The sequence below is a fragment of the Triturus cristatus genome, chromosome 3_2 (assembly GCF_964204655.1).
Source record: "Triturus cristatus chromosome 3_2, aTriCri1.1, whole genome shotgun sequence".
Classification (NCBI taxonomy): Eukaryota; Metazoa; Chordata; class Amphibia; order Caudata; family Salamandridae; genus Triturus; species Triturus cristatus.
The window spans coordinates 678677644-678699758 of NC_140584.1; the positions used below are offsets into that span (position 1 = coordinate 678677644).

General features: G+C 44.7%; 1 protein-coding gene across 1 annotated transcript in view; it reads left to right on the forward strand.

The window, feature by feature from the left end:
* The window catches only part of MAIP1 (matrix AAA peptidase interacting protein 1), a 155930-nt gene that overhangs the window by 94862 nt on the left and 38953 nt on the right, over positions 1–22115 (forward strand). Inside the window, exon 4 of the mRNA XM_085648690.1 lies at positions 21015–21165. Within this exon, the coding sequence (XP_085504816.1) occupies positions 21015–21165 (151 nt within the window). The remainder of the gene's footprint in view (positions 1–21014; positions 21166–22115) is intronic.

Consider the following 22115-nt stretch of genomic DNA (forward strand, 5'->3'; position numbering starts at 1 on the left):
CCGGGAGCTGTCTCCCAATACAGAATTGTGTTTGTGGCCACATGGGGCTTGGACTGCAAAGCCGGGGTCAACATGCACATCAAAGGAGTCTCTGCATTGGCAAGGGGTCAGGTGTTCAAAATTTGCAATGCATCAGGCAAGTGATTCCTCCACCCCTTCAATGACCCGTCAGAAAACTTTTTCAACTGCTCTTTCAACAAGCCATTCATTCTCTCAATCAAGCCCGCTGCCTGTGGGTAATAGGGTATGTGATAGATCCACTCAATGCTATGCTGCACACAAAAATCTTGCACCATCTTTCCTTTAAAGTGTGACCCATTGTCACTTTGAAGCTGCAAAGGAATTCCGTAATACAAAATCAACAAATTCAAAGTTTTCAGAGTGTTAGACTGGGTTGCTCTCTTGCATGGAAAGGCGATGAGATAGCCAGAATAGGTATCCACCACCGTGCATGCATACCGACATCCTCGACTCATTGGCATTGGCCCGATGAAATCAATTTGCCATATTTGCCCTGGCAACTTCCCTCTGCCTAGCTGGCCTCTCACTACCTGTGGAACTGGTCTGTGTTGGGTATGCTGACAAACGGGACAGTGAATAATCGCAGTTTTAATCAAATCTAGGGGAATATATATCCCTCTACTTCCTTCCCACCTGCTAGTGGCTCACTCGCCCAAATGTCCGCTTTTCTGATGCGCCCATTTAGCCATGCCCACCAAGTCAGAATCCTGCGTTGCCACTTCAGCTTCACGAATCTTCGCTTCTTGGTCTGCAAAGGAATTGCACCAACGCTCCAGTGAGTCAGTCGGGCAATGAGCATCAACATGATAAACTGTGACTGTACTCTGGGACAACAATTCCCAAATCTCCTGCCACAACTCCTTTCCCCAAACCTCCCTATTGTGAATCATCCAATTATGAGCATGCCATGTGGGAAGCCAAGTGGCTAACCCATTGGCCGTAGACCATGAATCAGTATAAATGTGACCTGTACCAGGGAGCTCTTGCTTTTAAAGCCTGGTAAATGGCGTACAATTCTGCGAACTGACTACTTCTTCCCTCTCCAGTAGTCGACAACAACTTTTTGGTCACAGGATTGTATGACACCCCCTTCTAATGTATCTTGGTCCCCACATATCTGGCTGAGCCATCTGTAAACCACACCTGCTTTTTGTCCTCCGCGGACAACTCTGAGAATGACCCGCCCCATTTCACTTGGGTACATCTTGCAACATTTCTGCATCTGCTACTGGAGTATGCGCCACTTGCTCATGCAGCACTGCGGTACCTTTAGGACCCACTCGTGCTCTGTCTTGTATGTACCTCTTCCACTTTATGATGCTAGCCTCCTGTGCATGCCCAATCCTGTGTGTCTTGGGTGAGCTCATCACCCATTGCAGGATAGGAATTTCAGGTCTCAAAAACACATTGTGCCCCAGGGTCAATTGCTCGGTATCCACCAGAGCTCAATAACATGCCAACAACTGCTTTTCAAAAGGAGTGTACCGCTCTCCAGCATCAGGTAATTTCTTTGTCCAAAACCCTAGGGGCACTTTCTGTCTCCCCTGTTTTTGCCACAGGCTCCAGGTCGCATACTGATCCTGGACCGTTACAGTCAAATCAATGCCTCCCTCTTGTATGGGCCATAGATCCAGGGCACGCTGTATAGCCTCCTTCGCTGACTCGAATGCCTGTTGCTGGGCCTCCCCCCACTCAAACTCATGCTTCTTCCGCGTAACCTTGTACAGAGGGGCCAAGATCTGACTCAAATGGGGAATGTGCTGTCTCCAAAACCCAAACAATCCAATGAAACGCTGCGCCTCCTTCCTGTTTCGTGGCACTGCAAACTCCTTGATCTTTTGCCTTACTTGTGGCAGCACCTCTCTATGCCCCTGATGCCACTGAATACCTAAGAACTTCACACTCTGGGAGGGTCCCTGCACCTTCTCTAGGTTAATCACCCACCCTTTGCTTTGCAAGTGCTCTACAATTCTGTCTAGCTGAGCCTGCACCTGTTCTTGGGTCTCTCCTTGAATCAACACATCATGAATGTAATGGAAAAGTTGTACTCCAGGAATAACTGACACCTCATCCAAATGCTCTGCCACCAACCGGTAACAGATCGTAGGGCTATGTAAATACCCCTGTGGTAAAGATGTAAACGTGAACTACCTACCACTCCATGAGAAGGAGAATTGTTCCTGGGACTCGGGGGCAATTGGAATTGTGAAAAAAGCATTGGCAATATCAAGTGCCGCATACCATGTCCCATTGTGTTTCTGAATTTTCTCAATTGCGAGCCCATCCCTGCACCGGAGCTTGGACCATTTCCTAATCTAATTTTCGCCTGCGCAGCTCCGCATCTGCCCGGCGCAGGTCCCGGCGCAGATCTGAATACAATGTCGGGTAATCCTTAGGGAACAACTCCTCCTCTTCCCAGTCCCCATCTGAATCTGTGCAATCTCGGTCCCAACCTTTCTCTTTTGTCATTTTCACATGAGATTCCCTCTCTCTCTCTCTCTCTATCTCTCCTGACCTGCTTTGTCGTACTTCTCCTAAGGCTCCGTTTCCCTGCGACTTACTTTCTTGTTATCTTTTCTATTCACATGCCTACTCCCCTCCTTCCGATCCAGTCCTCGCTTACGGTACATTTTCCACATGCTTTTGGTCTCAATACCATCAATCTGACTCCTCGACACCCCATCCTTTAACAACGCCAAAAACCTATCACGTTGGGTTACTCTGTTGTTGTCAGTGCGGGACTCTGAGCGCGAAGCCCTGTCTGGCTTGTTCCATTCCCCAAGCTCTCCCAGCTCACGGACCACCTCGACTAGTTCTCCTATGGTATTACCAGTTCGATTAATTAACAGAGTCATTATCACCGCTTTGTATGCAGGTGGTGCCAAACGAATAATTTTGTTCCGCATGGACACAGTCATCATCTAACCCATCAAATTATGCGTCTCACATATAAGGATAGCCAGCTTCATTCCCTCCTCCTTAATTCTCTGCATGGCATCTCTCAGGGTGAACCATGGTTTTTCATTCCCGGCCAGTCTGACTCTGTGGGATACCTGTGACCACATCCCTGCGCTGCTACCTGCAACAGGGTAATTTGGTCATTACCATTGTAATTCCGGAAATGTCCCTGCACAGTGGGATCAGTACTGAGAGTGCAAAATTTGGCAGCATCCCCACCGTCTAACATAACCCCAGAAGCGCCTTGATCATAGAGGCGCACCATCCACGTTAATAGTGCCTTGCCAGGCTTCTGTCTAAATCTCTCTAAAATATCACTGATTTCCTGCTGAGTAAAATCCTCCAGACTATTCATCATAACCCTGTCCAGGTGCTGTGGACTGGATTGAAGTTTCCGTCTTAGAATGGGCCGCGCTTCCACTCTCTTACTATTCTTTACCTCCTCCTCCTGTCTTTCTCTCTGTAAAGGCTGCTCTCCTTCTGAGGAGAACTCTGATGATTCCCAGATGTTCGAATCCCAGGTGGATGGATCAAAATCTAAGCCTGCTTTGGCAATCGCTAAATGGACTTTTCTCTTACTCACTCTACCCCTGCTTTTCCTGTATCTGTATTCAGCGACACGGACTGCAGCCCATTCTGCTATAGTTTGATATGTTTCTAATTTGTCTTGTAATAGCTTATTCTGGCAGGAAAGCATCGTAGACATATCCTTAGCTTCAATGAGTTGTTTTTCTAAGCTCAACTGTTCCTGCTGCAGAGACAAATATTTGTCAAAAACTTGATGGTAAGCATGCAACAGAGCCCAACCTCGACGGCTCACTGTCCATAATTCTTTACCTTTCTCCACATGAACCTTCCGTAAACAATTTAAAACCTCTTCTGGCGTTGCTTCGCCCAAACAGTCAAAGCAGCTCTCACTTAATCCTGTGCTTTTAGAGTACTCGCACGCCAGCGCGGAGTACGGCGTCACCTCCCATCCAGGAATTTGCATGGGAGCGAAAGGGATTTCACGTGGTGCCAAAGAACCAAATCCACCTTTCGTCTTTTGAAACATGTTCCTACCCGCGTAACTTGCGTATCCTGCCGACTACGCCAAAATGTATAGCCTTGCCGACTTGCGTAATCTAACTTACGCACACCACTTACTTACACAGAAACTCCAACACTCCTCTGGAGGTAAAATGAGCTTTATTAGTATCGTAGACAAGGGCAATAAGTCACTGAAGCGAGTAAGCTCTTAGGCACCAAGTGAAAGGCAATAAATAATGAATACACCACACTATACACATATATATATTGTAATACATACAAATATGAGATCTTGAATATAGGTATATAAACAGTTAATGTATAAAGCACCTCACCAGATGCGTCTGCACCGGAGTCTTCAACATCCCTGGCCAAGCACCGAAAACACCAAGTCGGGAACCCTGTAGAGACTGGGGCACAGGAAGTAATCTCTCCGGGCACCAAAGTCGTCCCGCGAGTGCGTCCACTCCAAGACTGAGTTCCTGAGCTCCACCCCACCCCACAGACACCGCTTTGTATAGTTAAATCAACACGTTTGTGAACCCTCTGGCAGGCGTTCTCGCCCATCTATCCATCATAGGTGCTGGCCTCATCTCTGCGTCAGATCCACCCATACAGACCTGGCCAGATTCTGCTTGGGTGCGCCGAGGCAAAAGACATTCCTTTCCCTGTCTCCGGCCTTGGAGAGCCTTGCACAGCGCATCCTCCCTCTGTCCTAGAGATAAGCATAGAATGCACAAAAACAAGCTCAAGGTACAAAATAACCTCACGAGGTATGTCTTGCACCAGCTCGTACTGGTTTACGTGAAAAGCATGTTTGTTACTGCTGAAGTGTAACTACAGGTCAAAGCAGCACAAAATGGAAATGCAGTGCAACAAAATGGAGGATCAGAGCATCACATGGAATCTAGACCAACATGCAGTTTAGCACGTGTAAAATGGCAAATGCAGTACAGGGCTCGAGTCCCCTCACACTGCCCCAGGGACCACCACCTCTCCGAGGCTTTAAACCTGTTGGGAGGGGGGCCGCACAGCCCCCCTCCTGGAGCCCTAGATGGCCTTGGGGACCACCAGCCCCTAGGGCCGGCTCCAGCAATGTCCTGAGGTGGCCACCCCCAGACACTGCAGTTTGCAATTGACAGGGCGGGAGCACGGCTCTCGCCCTGTCATTGCAAACACAGTTTGCTTCATGGTAACGAGAGCAGGAAACCTGCTCTTGCTTCCATGAAGCAAAACAGATTGGTTTTGGACAAGGAGAGCTGCATGCCAGCAACTCCCCTTGTCCAAAAGCAATATCGGCTCCCGCAGGAGGCAGGGAGCCGGCTGGACCGTGGGGGCATTGAGGCTCCCCCCATGGTCCCCAACGTAAGGCCAGGCCCCGGGGGATGGGGTCCCCGGGGCCATAATTGGCCTCAGGAGGTCCCCCTCCCAAAAAAACCAGGCTGGCCCGACCCCAGGGAAGGAGGGCCACGCAGCCGCCCTCCCATATACATATTATAATTTTTTTTTAAACGAGGCCAGGTCCTGGAAGATGGGGTTCCCGGGGCCAAAAGTGACCCAGGGAAGGGGGGTCCACGCGGCCCCCCTCCCATATAAATAATAAAAATCAAAATAGAAAAACAAAGCCATACCCCGGAGGATGAGGTCCCCGGGACCGATATCAGCCTCTGGAGAGGGGGCCACGGGCCCCTTTCCCATTTTTAGAAATAAAATAAAAAATCAACCAACACAGCCACCCTTTTGTAAAAAAAAAAAAAAAGAGAAGTCGGCATCTCGCCGGAGGCCCTGCACCACTCTGTAAATGTGCCTCCTGGCGAGTAACGGGTTGGTGGATTAAGTCCCCTAGAATCTTAAGGGTCCTTAGGGGCCAACTAGCCCACCAGGTACCTCCAGAAAGCCCCACACAGTGGGATTGCAGAGAGGTGGTCCGAGGCCAAGCCCCTTTTTACACCACTCTGCAAACGCACCTCTTGGCGCATTGCTGGTGGGGCGATGAGGTCCTCTTGTGTCCTGAGGACCTCAGGACTGAAGTGGACTTCATCCCCCGTGCAGCAGTGCCCCAGGAGGCGCGTTTGCAGAGTGGTGTAAAAAGGAGCCATGGCCTCTGACCATTCTCAGCAATCCAGCTGTGTGGGGCTTTCTAGAGATAACAGGAGGGCTAGTTGGCCCCCAGGGACCCTCAGAAGGCAAGAGGCCTTCATCCCCCAACCAAGAGCGCACCAGGAGGCTCGTTTGCAGAGTGGTGGTGAAAAGGGGCCTGTGTCCACCTCTCAGTAATCCCACTATATGGAGCTTATTGGAGGTGTCAGGTAGGCTAGTTGGCCCCTAACAACCCCCAGCAGCAAAGGGGACTTTATTCCCCATCCAAGAGCATGCCAGGGAGCACGTTTGCAGAGTGGTGGGCAAAGGGGGCGTGGCCTGCTTTGAGAACTTACAAATGCTGCTGTGCAGAGCTTAATGGAGGTAATAGGAGGGGTAGTTGGCCCCCAAGGTTGTCCTTGGGGGGCCAACTACCCCTCCTATTACCTCCAGTAAGCCCCACACAGCAGCATTTGTAAGTTCTCAAAGCAGGCCACGCCCCCTTTGCCCACCACTCTTCAAACGCGCCTCCTGGCCCACAAACGGTTGGGGGATGAAGTCCACTTTACTCCTGAGGGACTTTGAGTGCCAAGCAGCCCTCCTGGTGCCTCCAGTAAGTCCTATGCAGCGGAATTCCTGACCGCTGGTCAGAGGCCCAGCCCCCTTCCAGCACAACTCTGCAAATGCAACTACTACATTATAGTTATAAATTAGCATTTAAAAAACTTTAGAATTCACCGAAAAAACCATAGGTTTCACGGACGTTATAGTTAATTGGACATTTCACTGCTGATGTCACACATTACATCACTCATGACATGATCAGTGACATCACTGATGACAGCTCAAATGACATCATCCGGTTAATATCTGATGCACCTCCTCACACCCTAAAATAACCTTTCATACACCCACTCTAAAATGTAGACTACCATTCTTGAAACCATAGACACACCAATACCAGTTAGTACATGCCCACTCACTGATTCATAGGTCTACACACATCCACTCACTCACCGATACAGTCACTCATACACGCAGTCACTCATCAATACAGCCTCTGATATATGCTCTCTGATATATGCACTCGTACACCCATACACTCACTTCCTTCACTCACCCATAGTTACTCACACACCAGTCAGTCACCCAAAGAATCAATAACTGCCTTTTACTCACTTATACAGATACACACACACCACCTCACTTATTCATACAGATACTAACACATGCTTACTCTATTCTACAATCACTGACACAAGCCCACACTCATGCATACAGTCACTCTCACATATAGTTAGTTATATACTCCAACGCTCACATATACTGCCTCCATTCACTCACCGACAGCCATACGCACACTCACTCACACATACAGCCCCTCGCAGACGCACTCATGAACCCATACACCCACTAAATCATCCATGCAGGGAGTTACACCCCTTCCCCACCCATACACAGGCACTCAGGCATCCATACAGGTACTCAACCAATCATTAACCCATATAGACACTCATGTAGCTACTCACCAACCCATGCAGCCACTTACACACCAGCTGTTAGAATGATAGACATTCACAAAGATTAGTCATTCACCCATGCATTCACTAAGACACATTTAATCACTCACTTATACAGTCATGCATCCACTAAATCCTTTCAAACACTTGTACACCCACTCCTTCTTCAATACACCTTTGCGTATCTATATATAACATTCTTAAACTTTTAAAAATCACCCAGTCTCGGGATGATGTCACTTGAGATGTCATTTGAGATGTCATCAGTGATGTCACTGACCATGTCATGAGTGGTGTAATATGTGAGGTCATCAGCAGTGCATTGCGGGGGCACGAGTTATAGTTAGCTTATCTAACTATAACGGCCGAATTTCTCTGGTTTTGTACGAGTGAAATGTCCAATTAACTTTAACGTCCCTCCTGAAACTTATGATTTTTTCAGTGAATGAATATATATATATATATATATATATATATATATATATATATATATATATATATATATATATAGATATATTGTGTATCCTTTTGTAAAATTGGCAAGTTTTTGTTTAACAGAGGAGGGGATGAAGTGTCTTGCGAGTTAACAACGACTGAACCCTTTTGGCTCCAGATGAACTCTGTAGAGCTATGACGTTATGAATAGAGTGTCGTGCAGTGAAGACTGCTTTAGAATGTTGTTTGCAGGGACACACAGACAAATAAAAATGTGCGTTACTGAACTCCGTGTGTGGCATAGTCAGTGGCTGGTACTCCGGCTGGTAAGGCGCTACACAGGTTTTTTCTGCATGTTTTTTAAAAAGACCATTATTTGAAGGTTGGGAAAACACATTGGGCCTCCTTTGGAAGCTAGAGAAGGGAGTAAGTAGTCTATGCATGCCACAGCGCAGAGGAACCAAACAGCAAACTTAGATGTAGCTGTGTGCCAGAAGGGTGGCTAGATGACAGAAGGGTGGCTAGATGGGTTGTTCCTCAATCCTTCTACACCATCTGGCAACACTTTCCTAATAGTATTGGCCCCTTGATACACCTCCGTAAAAAAAAGCTTGAGTAGACATTGCTAATCGGGGCTGAATTTTTCTGGATTACATTCTTGAAAATGGTGGATGTGTTGCAGTGATGAAATAATATTTCAGGAACCTTGTGCCCGATATACTTCATATTGATGTCAAAACATACGTTTTGAGGGACAAATAGTCATATAGTCGTGTGGTGATTTTAGCAGCGACTGCCGATTTTGGGACGGGCTGCGATAGTGCTCACTTGGCATCTATTCTGTATGAGTTGGCAAATTTTAAAAAGCATTTTATGTGTGTGATGATATGGGTACTGCACCTATGTTTTTAAAGTTTTGGTTTTAAAGCTCCGAGCATTTACACCTTTTAAAGCTGGCTTAAACTTACATACCTTTTCTGGTAGCCGGAGCACGTCTCCCGGCCTTCTGTCCTGGTGCGCGTTGACCGTCCATGCGAGCGGGCACGCCTCCCATCTTTCCGGAAGAGGTTAGCGGTCTAGCGCTAACCTCCCGGTCACCATAAAATGAACGCTGGCGTGCCAAAGGCAAGCCCATCTGCGCCCGTCCACGCCAGGAGCGTGCCAGTGGCAGGGGCCCCCCCTTTTACCCTCCTCCCTTGTCCCTTACGATACACTCGCTCTAGTCTGCTAGCCTTACGGGTGCAAAAAGCAGTACATTGCCTCCCTGTTTTAGATCCAGAAGACCTACATAGCTACCTCTGCCCTGGATGTGGTTTCCCCGCTGCTAGCGAGGCTAGGAGTCATGAAGTAGGATCTATACATTCCCTCTGCACGGCGTCAAGGGCAGGACATTTTGCCAACTCAGATGAAACTCAGAGGAGATCTATTAACCGGGAATCCGGTGCAAGGTTATATCACCACTTGGTTTGTGTCCTCCTGAACGCCCGCTCTGTGGTCAAACACGAACTCGAACTATTTTTGACCGCCCATTCTCCGGATATGGCTTTTATCACGGAAACTTGGACCAACGCGGCCTCCTGCCCAGACTGGAATATCGCCTTGCCACCTGGCTATGCTCTACATTGTCTTGATAGAAAGTCGGGCAGAGGGGGGGGCTTAGCAATTATTTACAAGGACCAACTAACGGTCCAGGTCAGGGCTATTGAAAATATGCATGCAGAAGCACTACACTTTGGCATATTTCTAAAAGACACTAACATCGCCCATGGGTTGCTGGTGTATAGACCTCCCGGACCTAGGGCCACATTTTTGGAGGCCCTCCAAATGCATCTAGAGTCCTGTACTGAGTATGAGGCCTACACGATCCTTGGGGATTTTAATCTCCATCTGGAGGCCGTTAATAACTCGGATACTATGAGACTTCTGGATGGCCTGGAGGCTTATGGACTACCTCAGTTGGTGACAGCCCCAACTCATGATGGGGGCCACACCCTGGATGGTCTCTTTTCCAGCCATCCAGACCTGGTACATCTCAGGGTTGAATCCCTCCCATGGACCGATCACAGGGCAGTGTTCTTCAAGATTGGGCTAAAGTAGAGGGCAAAAAGCGATCCCCACATACCTAACAAGATCCTTTACAGGAGATGGAGTAGGGTTGCCCAAGTGCCCCTGATGGAGGCACTGGGTAGCCCCCCTCCTATCTCGGAGGATAATAATGATACAGCTGTTGCCCAGCTCACCAACTGGATTGGGGACACTATTAATCAGGTTGCCCCTCTCCAGTCAGCTACCCAGAACAGGCGTCCTCCGGGTGCCCCTTGGTATGGCCCGAAGTTGAAAGCCCTGAAGGTAGAGTGTAGACGGCGGGAATGGCTTTGGAGAACTGACTATAACAGGGACCAAAAGTTGGCCTACAATCTGGCCCTGCACAACTACAAGCGGGCCATCTGGAAATCTAAGCAGGACTACTTCTCCCGTAAAATCTCCGAGGCTGGGAATTCCTCTAAAGAACTGTTTAAAACGGTAGTCTTTCTGTCAAGTCCGCGGCAGACTAATCAGTTCAGTCCGGATCAGTCCTTCTGCAACCAACTAGCTACCTTTTTCCACACCAAGGTGGCTACCATCTACAATGACTTATTAAGCACTTTGGGATCCCCCACCTTGGATCTTCAGCAGGCGCCGCCCACATGTAGGCTGACTAATTTTGATCCTTTAACCAGCAGGGAGGTTCTGACTCTATTAGGCTCCATAAAGTCTGGTGCTGCTTCCGATCCATGTCCCCCTCATATCATCCACTTGGTGGCGGACAGGATAGTGCCATGTCTTACGATCCTAATTAATCAGGTCCTAGCAGTAGGTACCTATCCAGTCACCTGGAAATCAGCATGTGTTAGACCCCTTCTTAAGAAGGCCTCACTGGACCCCTCGGAACTAAAAAATGATCGCCCCATCTCTGGCCTCCCTTTGATGGCTAAAGTCATTGAGAAGGCCATTAACCAAAGTCTGATGGGGTATCTGGACAAGAATGCCCTGCTGGACAGCTCCCAGCACGGCTTCTGGCCCAGGCACTCTACAGAGTCTGCCCTAATAACGGCAGCCGAGGGGATTCGGATGACAGTAGACGAAGGGGGGCGAGCTATTCTCGTCCTCCTGGATCTGTCTGCTTCGTTCGATACTGTGAACCATCAGGTGCTGATTCAGCGTCTTAGGGAGGTCGGGATTGTAGGCCGAGCCTTGACTCTGCTTTCTTCCTTTTTGGAAGACAGAAAGCAATGTTTAAACTGGGCCGGTCTACATTCTGACAGTTTTGCTCTGCCTTGCGGTGTCCCCCAAGGCTCTGCTCTTTCCCCGACCCTTTTTAACATCTATGTTAGACCTCTGGCGAGTCTGGTCAGGAAACATGGCTTTATGCTGGTATCCTATGCTGATGACTCACAGCTTGTGATATCTGCTGTTGAGCATCCTGATCGAATTGCGGCCAAATTCCACGCTTGCCTCTCTGATGTGATGAAGTGGATGCATCTGAGCTTCTTAAAAATCAATACTGAAAAGACGGAAGTGATGGAATTTGGGAAAGGTCCTTCAGTCTGGAATTCCCTCTGGTGGCCATTGACGGCAGGGCAATGCCCCCTCCCGGTCACTAAGGTCAGGAACTTGGGGGTGGTGTTTGACCAAAAGCTAAATATGTCAGCTCAGGTCAACAGCCTAACATCTTCCTGTTTCTTTCTGCTTAAAACTTTGCGGAAGATTCTTCCATACATACCCTCGTCGTTACAAAAGACTGTGATGGCCGCACTTTTCATGTCCAGATTGGACTATTTCAACGCCATGTTTCTGGGCACTGACCAATTTCAGGTCAGAAAGCTCCAATCCCTGCAGAATGCCGCGGTTCGGGTAATTCTCAACTTACCCAGGGGCTGCTCCACCTCAGTGGGAAGGAATTACCTCCACTGGTTCCCGGTTCAACAAAGGCTCGAATTCAAAGCACTCTGCCTGGTGCATCGGGCTCGTTTTGGCAGGGGCGCGAATGATGGGACCGATAGGTTTCCACCGTACATTCTGCCCGTGCTTTGCGGTCGGCCAATCTTGGCCTTATCCGTATTCCCAGATACAAACTTGCTGGATGGGGCAGCTGCTCCTTCGCCATCTGTGCAGCCAGGCTGTGGAACCAACTGCCTGTGGAGTTGCGACTCCAACCTGGCTATGCCCTCTTCAGAAAAAAGCTCAAACATCGCCTATTCCAGGCCCAACTTTAATTCACTTTCCTGCATATCACACACACCATAGCGCCAAGACACCATTTGGTATTCGAGCGCTTTACAAGCCTTTTTATACTTATACTTATAGAGACCGAAAATAACTCCTCGGAGCAACCCTTCCACCATTTTCCATAATGGCAGCTCTATAATGATGTGTTTTAGCCATCATATTGGTAATTTATTTTAATATTTTTTTCTGGTTTTCTGTTGATTCAAATTCATAAACACAGAGTGTTGCTAACTACAAAATCTGAGGACTGTGGCTGGATAGAAGAGAGTTTAAGCTGCTGCAGAAATACGGCAAGACAAAGTTCACAAAAGATTGAAACTGATGGGTGAAGAGGATCAAATATTTCATCATTGTAACAACAAGTGCTACAAATCGTTTACAATGGAAAAAATCTGGCAAAACATTGTCAGAAAATAGCAGAAACCAGTGAATCGCAACAAGAATCTGAGTCTTCAGAGAAAGTGACTACACCCAAACCCAATCCTCATCCACTTAGAAGATTGATGGCCCACATCCAACAACTGATCAGAAAGCAGAGGATCTTCAATGTGTTATCTGTGGGTTAGCCTGAACAAGGGCCAACGGGACTGACAAAAGAACAAAGTACAGAATATTTGAGTCTCAAAGGGCAAACAGATTTTTATCTGCAGCTAGTTTTTCCAAGAGGATTTTTTCAGCCGCGTAGCTGATCTAAACAGCAAGGGGAATGTATTTACAACGGATTCGTATGCTCACCCAAACTGCATGCATGCATACATTAGAAAATATGAATGTACAATGAGATCCTAGCAGCAACGTAACCGCCAGCCTTCAGTTAAGTTTTCATTTTTTTAAAAAGCAAACAAAGTTTTAAAGCCACTCTTTATTGTTGGCTACGGGTTCACACTCCGCGAGATCAGAAAGATAATGGTCCACATTGAAACTGTATTGGTCCATAATAATGAAATTAAGATTTTTCTGGTGAGAATATACGACAGAATTTGTTTCTGTCAGTCTAACAAAAAGAATGAGCCACTTATAGTGTTCTTAGCTGATTTGACTACTGAAGTTCTTGCTGCCAAACTAAGATCACAGGATGTGGTAAAATCAGTAGGAACCATTTTAAAAAACGTCCTGAAAGTTTTAGGTTTTGGACTTAATGACAGATTTTGTGATGCCCCAGAGGTCCGCAGTTCATGGGAGTCAACAAGAATATCTAATGTTCTCTTAACATTTTTTTTACATCATTGTTTAATATCCGCAAAGCAAAACTGTTACTAACTAAAGTTCTTGAGTTCGGAACAGAAGCTGACAACATTGATAATGGCTTTGAAGATATAAGCGAAGAAGTGGAAGATAATCCCAGGAACCAACAGGCTTATGCTGTGCAAATGTACTGTCTTCTCCAAATCATGTTTTATGAATTACTTTGAGCAAAAAGAAAACTCCGCTACACATGATGACTGCCCACGCAATCTATAACCAGTGCAAAAATAAAGAGCTAATCAATTCAATAAATGGGATTGGTGCATCAACAAGTTATAATGACATAATATGTAGCAGGAATCTTGTGAATCCGACAGCACACCACTTCCAAGTCACTTTACCAGGAAAGGATTTACAATTGCTGCTCTTGATCATTTTGATTTTGAATACTGGTTCAACACTGTACCAATGAAGTAGCTGCTGGAAAACAAGTTGTCAGCTGTAGGCATAAACAAACTAAACTGCAAACGTTTAACCTAACAGCCTTGTCAATGTGTGCAAAATCACTATAAGTCATCAACACGTCCCAGTCTACCTGAAAATGTAAAAGTGGCTGAGTACATGGATCTTTTTCTACCTGATGCTGCGGTCTGCAAAGCTGATTTAACTGAATGTATCAGATTGCTTATTTAGTGCAGTCTGAAGGATGAAGAAAAGCCAGTTCCTCCTTGTGTTGGAATGTATGCTCTAATCTCCCAGAATACCGTCCCACTGAAGAAGGTTGGGTTTTTACCAGTTCACAGCTCTAAAAAGTGTACGAAATATGCATGCTCGTCTTGAAAATTAGCCTATCCTGCTAATTTTCTCTGATGAAGCTGTTTTCCATACTGTAGCTGACATTTTTAAGAGCAATCCAATAGAATTTGATGATCTTTATCTAACGATGGACATTTTCCACATGACAAAAGTTGTGCTGCAGTGTGTGCAAAGTTATTTCTGTGAATGTGGCATAGAGGATGCACTTATTGAGGCTGAAACTTTTGAAGCAAAACTGTTCAGTTGGTTTTGAGTGGAATTCATTATATTTGTTCGTTACAAGGTATGCTCCTCCTATCTAAGGCTATAGAAACATTGCTTTGGAATGATTACTGGAACAAGAATGACGAATTAGGTTTTGCATATCTTATCTCAGAAGTGAACAAGGCACAGGGTGCACTTCATTCAAAAGACATAATGCAAAGCCAGGCAATGTTCAATACACTCAGTTCAAAATCAGAAAACCAAGTTCATAGAGTTTGTCAAAGAATGTGAAGAAAAATCTGAACTTTGCAAGTACTGGGGAAATGTTTTACACATGATAGCTCTAGTGAAAAACGTGGTGCATGCTGATCAGGAAGGTGATTCAGAGCTGCTATTGAAGACTCTGAAGTCACTGATTACAGTGTTTCACAAAATTTATCCAAAGGCAATTTGTGGTGAAAAAGACGAGAGTAAAAGTTCAATACAGTGGCTCCAGATGTGAAACAGGAACAGACGATCCAGAGATCACAGAAAAACTCCAAGCGAATTGTTTATCAGACACGTAAAAGTGAATATGGCAGCTGGTTTATCATGACGTCCTTTCTATTTGTAATATTTTCGGAGATGACTAATTCAAAATTAATGGACCATCGTGAAACACTTCCTCACCACGAACATGTGGGAAAGAGAGGGGAATGTTTTAATAAACATGTTGACCGCCTTCTTAATTTCATACAGCAGCAAGAAACCCCCTTTGAAATGACTGAGCCTGTGTGATTACACATACTTCGTGACAGTACAATACTTGGATAACTCTATAAAGACACGTCTACTAGATGTCCTGGAACATGGATCGAAACAATACAAAACTGAAGCAGGAGAGATTTGTATTGAAAGAGAAAAAGCTGTTTGACATAATCACTAAAGCTAAACTTCCACACTTCAATTAACATAGTAAGAGTTCAACCAGCCAGTGCAGATCAGGTTACAAAAAACAACTTTCGCAAGCACAAAGAGTGATGGATGGAGTAAAAAAGGGTGAATTTATCAAGGACGTTCTGTTGCATAATCTTCTTCCAACAAAAGCATTCTGTGATTGATATGCTGCAACCAAACCAGTGAAGCACAAACTCGTACAAGAGCTCGAAAAAAACATTTCACCTAAAGAATTTGTATTTGAAAAGGTGTCCTCACTGAAAACTGCTGTTGTATTAGACTACGTCACAATTGTGAATGGTCAAGATTTCATCCATGCAAAACTTCGGTGAGGTAGTTCGAACTGTTCTACAGATGTCAGTCAGTGTGCACAGTACAGGAACTGCAAAATGTCTATGATAGCTATCTTTAACTATCTGTCAAAGAATGTGATGGAATTAGTGGAATGTCAACAAGTGGAACAATTGACTTTGCCTGCATCAAAAATTCCAACACCTTCACCTGTGCAACTTGATAAACTCTGGTCATCAACATCAAACAATATAAACTTTAAGATGTTAACTCACCAAAACAATGCTGATGCTTCAGTGAACACTGAATTTCTAATTATTGCAAGTGGAATGATTGTCGTTTAGGAGTTAGTGACTGCAGAGAGTTATTCAAAAAGTCCGGGCATATTGCTCAAGAACTTGACAGCAAATTGGAGGAAGCTGATCTTCATGTTGTGCCACATGTTGCATGGGGTGTTCGAAATGGTTCCAATTGAGTCATTGTACTGTCAAATGACACAGATATATTCTGCTATTTAAATTTGTTGCTATGTTCATGAGTCAAGGATTGTCATAGTTATGGATACGTTATGGAACAGGCGAGAAAAGACACTTAGTCCCGCTTTTTTTTCTGTACAAGAAACTTGACCCAGAGATGCCCAATGTGAGCAAAATTGGAACAAAGCTTGGAGCTTTAACTGCTGAACCTGTGAAGTTTCTAAAAGGATTTGCTGAGACAGAAGAAGAATGTGACTTTAAAGTCGTAGAAAAATGACTTTTGTGTATGTGGAAAACAAGCTCTGACTGTAACGCATGTGATCTTCAGTACAGTGAGTTCATGAGATCAGTCCCTATAAGTGACCTTCCACCGACGTCCAATTCTGTGGGTGGACAAATTAAAGGAGCGTTCTACTTGATCAGAAGATGCATATTTAGAGAGAGATCCGTGTGAATTTGGTTGGGAAGCTATTGATGGGGTGTTAAAACTTACTAAATTTCTAAAGGCTCTACCCACAGACCTTTCACATACATGTACTTGCAAAATCTGTGCTACAAAAGGATACAAAAAGATATCCCTGTTGATATGCTCTTCTCAAATTTTCACCATATGCAAATGTACCATGAGCTATTGCTGAAACACGAAAATGAAGTAGATGGGTCTCATGGTTCCTGAAATATTACATCACCACTGCAACACACCCGCCATTTAAAAAAAATGTTGTGCCCAAAAATTTGGCCTGGATCTGCAATATCTACCCTAGCTAAATTACATCTCTAGCAATCCAAAACTCAGATCAAAAATGAAAATCTTTGGACAGCAGTTTTATTTGTTTATGGATGTTTACCAGAGGACCAGAATTATAAGGCCAAGCAAGCTCATGGATTCCCTGCCCCATCTCTTCCTTTAGCTCATCCCCCATAAGGACAAGAGGGCATCTCTGTGCTGGCATAGGGAGGTGGGTGATAGGAACTTTGCCTCTAGCTGCCCTCTGGTTGCAGTGAAATTCCCTCAGCAGGGCTGCCTTGTGTTACAGGTTATTTGCCGTGGGAAAGTGCAATTGTCTAGCTGGGGTGCAAGGATCTTGTGGCTCTTGGGCTGCTCATAGGGGACTGCTCCTCAGTTTCTCATATATCTTGTAGAGCACACAGTCACAAAAATATTACATGGTGTGGTAGCACACTGTATTTTAAAGACCGCACATTTTCTGTTGAAATGTCCACTAAATTTGCATAGACAATATAGTTTTGCTGATAAAACTATATAGCGCACAAATGATGAAGTGTGGAAATTTCATTTAATTTGTAATTTGCACATCACAAAGTTTTTTTGATCCTATTAAAATCTTTATTTCCCTCACACTTTTTCCTTTCATAACTGTTTATTTAAAAATATTTGTATACTTCATTTATAGGTATTTAAATGTTGTTGTGTTAGAAGAAAACAACACCCTATGGCTTTTCCTTCCATTCCAGCAAGATTGTTACATAGTTCACTTTACAAAATCCTCACACTTTGCAGTAAGAGAAAGAAAAGTAAGCACCAGTCTCCATGTTAAAATATTAAGCAGCAACCTGTCAGAAGACTAGACCGACATTTGACCTCTTTCTTTGAATGCACAGCAAATGTGACAAGATAAAAACAAAATTTAAAGTCCTCCTTAGTGCTTGTTCACCTTCAGAACTCAAGACTGGTCCTTTTGGGGGTGCTGCAGCCCCCTCCACTTCTACTTCAAGTGCCTAAAGGTTCAAGGGGCTTGTAGTAGTTGGGCCCCTTCCCACCTCTGGCCCCCGGTGCATTGCACTGCCTGCACTACTTGCTATCCGAGGCTCAACCACAATCCCACAAAAGGGATCCAAGAAAAACTCCTGCAACTCTTAAATACTTGGTACGAAAAAGAACTCCTTACCCTGGAAGAAAACCACATTTTATACATTGATAATCCAACCACTCCGACCTTTTATCTACTTCCTAAGGTCCATAAACCAGGGATACCACCCAAGGGCAGACCAATTATCACAGGAATTGATTTGATCTGTTCAAATGTGGGCACCTTGATTGACTCTGAACTCCAACCGTTCATGAGGGATCTTCCATCCTACATTAAAGATTCTAATGATGTTTTACAAAAACTGGAGAATATAGTGTGGCAAGACTAATTTATAATGTCCTCAATCGATGTCACCAGTCTTTACACCTCCATCAAACATCCGGATGGATTTGCAGCAGCAAGAAAATTCCTTCAAACCAGATCAGTCCATCTTACAGCCAGAAACAACATGATCTTGGAGTTGGTTGAATTCTGTCTCTTCAACAATTATTTTCTTTTTAATGGCAACTACTATTTACAACTCCAGGGTACTGCAATGGTGGCCAAATTTGCACCACCATATGCCTGCCTCCTGATGGGTGAGGTGGAGCGAGAGTGGCTTTGGGGTGAAAGAATAGATGACTTGACTGGCAACATAATTATGTGGGGAAGGTATATCGATGATATCCTGCTCATATGGCAAGGACCAGAGGAACTCCGGAAACTCTTCATTGACTCCCTCACTCTGAACAGATGGGGAATTGATATCACCTACATAGTCTCGTAAAGTGAGATTGAATACCTAAACCTAACAATTTACAGTGAGGACAGCGGACTCCATACTAAAATTCATAGAAAGACTACTTCTGCTAATTCCATCTTACATGCTTTTAGCAGCCATCCACACCATACTGTTGTCAATATCCCAGCTGGAGAATATCGTCGAGTGCGCATGAACTGTAGCTCATATACGGAATATTCAGCTAATTCTCATGAAATAAAAGAACACTGTGAAACAACGGGGATATAAAGAACAGGAAACACTTTCCTGTTGCTCGTTTGAGTTCACACTTTTTGAGTAATCCCTGACAGGTATATACTTTTTATTTATGAGGACCCCATATAACATATGGGTCTCCAGTATTTTTTCTTCACTTCTCCTCCTCATGTTTTATTTTCATCTTGGACCTTTTGTTAAACTCCGACCAATTCACTTCCGGGTCATTATGACCCCGTATGCACTATTTAAAGATGGCGATGCACACACCACGTTGATACATCACTGGGTCGCCACATTACAGGATTACCTTGGGAATTTCCGCTGTCTTGAATTTTAATGTAAGTGACTCTATGCTCTGTGCTCCCGCTTTACGCTCCTCCCGCTTTCACCCATTTGTGTAGACTTAGTTCATTATTTTATTTTTTGTTATACTTTGGCTCAGACTTTGTAAAGTAAATATTGCGCCTTGACATCGCCTGCGCTCAGTTCGCATCTCATCTTTGCCTAAATACGTCACTGCTTGAATAAACATGAGCATGTTTGTGCCATTTTGCTAAATCCTGCATATAGCATGCCATTCACAAGACAGCCTGTTTTGTATTATTTGTAATGCATAGCCACGAAATGTAGACTACCTCCTTTCCCACTGCTTCTTTCAGTTCAATTTCCATAAACGGTGCTAGCCTTTATGCTAGGCATAAGGATCTATTCACTTTATCTTTCATTTATGGCAAGTCTGCACGCAAAGGGCATTATATGACAATATGACCTTGTTATTGGCACTTGCGACTGAATTAATATTACTCCTTGGTCAATCTCTTTCTGCTTTTATTCTTTTTTGCAGGCCTGTTGATACTAATGTGCACATGAATGCACTGACCGTTTACAGAATACGATAATTAGGTACAAAGTTTTGTCATTTTTTAGAACAACCTTTGGCGCCATGTTTTTTGTTATTTCGCTATATGTACTCTTTCTTATTGTGTATCACGTCTGAAGATAACTATTTCCTTATGAGACTAACAGCATGACTATGTGCTCTCTCTATTGGTATTTCTTACTGTATGAATAATCTTTTTGATCAAATTTCTCTATTTGTTGTTCCTCTCGTTTTTGCAGACCTAGTCTTCACTTCATTTCTTTTCTTTACTGCTTATATAACTTCTTCTGGTTGTTTGGACTATTCTGTTTATCACTTGTAAACGGTTGCATCACTGCTGTCTTTTAACTTTTGTAATTCAATAATAAAATTTATAAAAATGTATAAAACAATTATTACTTTTTTAATCACACCTTTTCACTGGGAGCACGTTTTTGGTGGCATCTTGCTTTGTCCATCCGCTGAGCTGCTACATCAGGAACTTATTGTAATTCCTCTCTTGCAGCCTTGAGAAAGCCCTGGCTAAAAACGCCACGAAGGGCGAAACACTTGTCGGCGGTTCCATCTTCCCAACAAAAATGGATTGTTTTGTAGAAATGAAATGATAAAGTGGCAGTTGCCAATAAAAAAACTTCTTCCTCAATTCAAATCGTCAATGATCATTCATTATGTTGCAAAATAGGAATTAATCCTTTTACTGAACTTGACTGTGAGGGAAAGAGAAACACACGCTCACACTTCCTTTTTCACTACTTTTTCACTTTTTCACTACTTGTGGCTATTGCTCCTATTTTGGACAATTTCGTTCTCCATTTCTAAAGGAAAAGCTTCTTGGACCAATTGAAATGTTGATTTGTTTTGTATGTCTATAGTTATCAGATAAACATGTAGCAATGTAGATCTTTTGCCTTTTCACACAAATGTTGCCCATCTGTATGCTTGCTTTTCCTTCTGTTCGTACAGTTACTGTGTCTTTAGGGAAAAATGCTTTCCATTGGTTTGTATTTAGTACTTCACTCCGATCCGAAATTAAATTGTTTCTTTGTTGATGTCGTTTCTGTAATAAATCAACCTATGTTGTTTTCCTTACTCTCCCCTACATAGGCAGAAAGTTTGTCAGTATCTTGATGCGCTTTTGGTATCTCACTAGTGCCAACCTTCCAGAGGAAAGCTCCGATGGGACAAAAGTATTCCAGATTGTTTTAGGAGATGACAACGCAAAGGACTCAAAACGCCTACTTACAGCAAATTATGAGTAAGTGCAAACCTATTTTAAGGAGGCATATGGTTCACTGCCATAAGCAACCACTGGTTTCTGTATTTACAGCTGAGGATACTGCTCCATCCCCCTATGGTCATGCTTGCAGACCTGTAGTATACTAAAGGATATTTCTGTTCATCATTCATTTTGTATTAATCTCTGCACAGTAACCGGTTGTGGATACCTGGCCCTTAGTGTACTAGAGGGCACTACTATTCACCATGACAGGTTAATCTCTGCACAGCGACCTGTTGTATAAGAATTGTACCCATTACCTTTCTCCGCCAAACCCCCGCCCCCTTTGCTCGTCCTACTCCTGCCACCTGTGGCCAAACCAATTTTGGAAGTGATATATGTGCGAATTTTCAGTGATAGTAAAAGATTGTGGCGTTGAAAGCTCCCAGAGGGATCACTCCAGGGAATGGGCATAGTATGGGGAGGGCTTGGCCTTACTTCAGAGTAGTCATTGCACACAATGGTGCTGGCTTCCCTCCAGGGCGCGTTCATAGCACTGAATGCGCATGGCCAGGCTTTCCGCCGCAGAGCTAGCTTCGCATGGGTTGAGGAGTGCGAGGGAGTTCTCGTCTCCCTCTACAGAGGGTGAGACAGATCTCCCTCCAAAGAGCAGGAATACAACGGGCAGCATGTCTTCTTCACTGAAAACACCTATAGTAGCTGACGGGTGAAGAATCTCTAAAAGTGCTCGCAGTGCAGAGGCAACGAAACACCTCTTTCCAGATCCGACATGGCATGCTTAAGAGCATGTCTTCAGAGGGCAGGCCTAGTAGAGGTAGGCGCATGCCTCTAACCTTGGACCAGGCTTGGGTAGGATAGGTCTCTCTTAACAGGGCAAGTTTCTAAAGGCCTCTGCACTGTATGATTCCTTTTGATGTAAGAGCAGAGAACCATGTCTAAAAAGGAATTCCAGAGCAGTGGCCGATGAG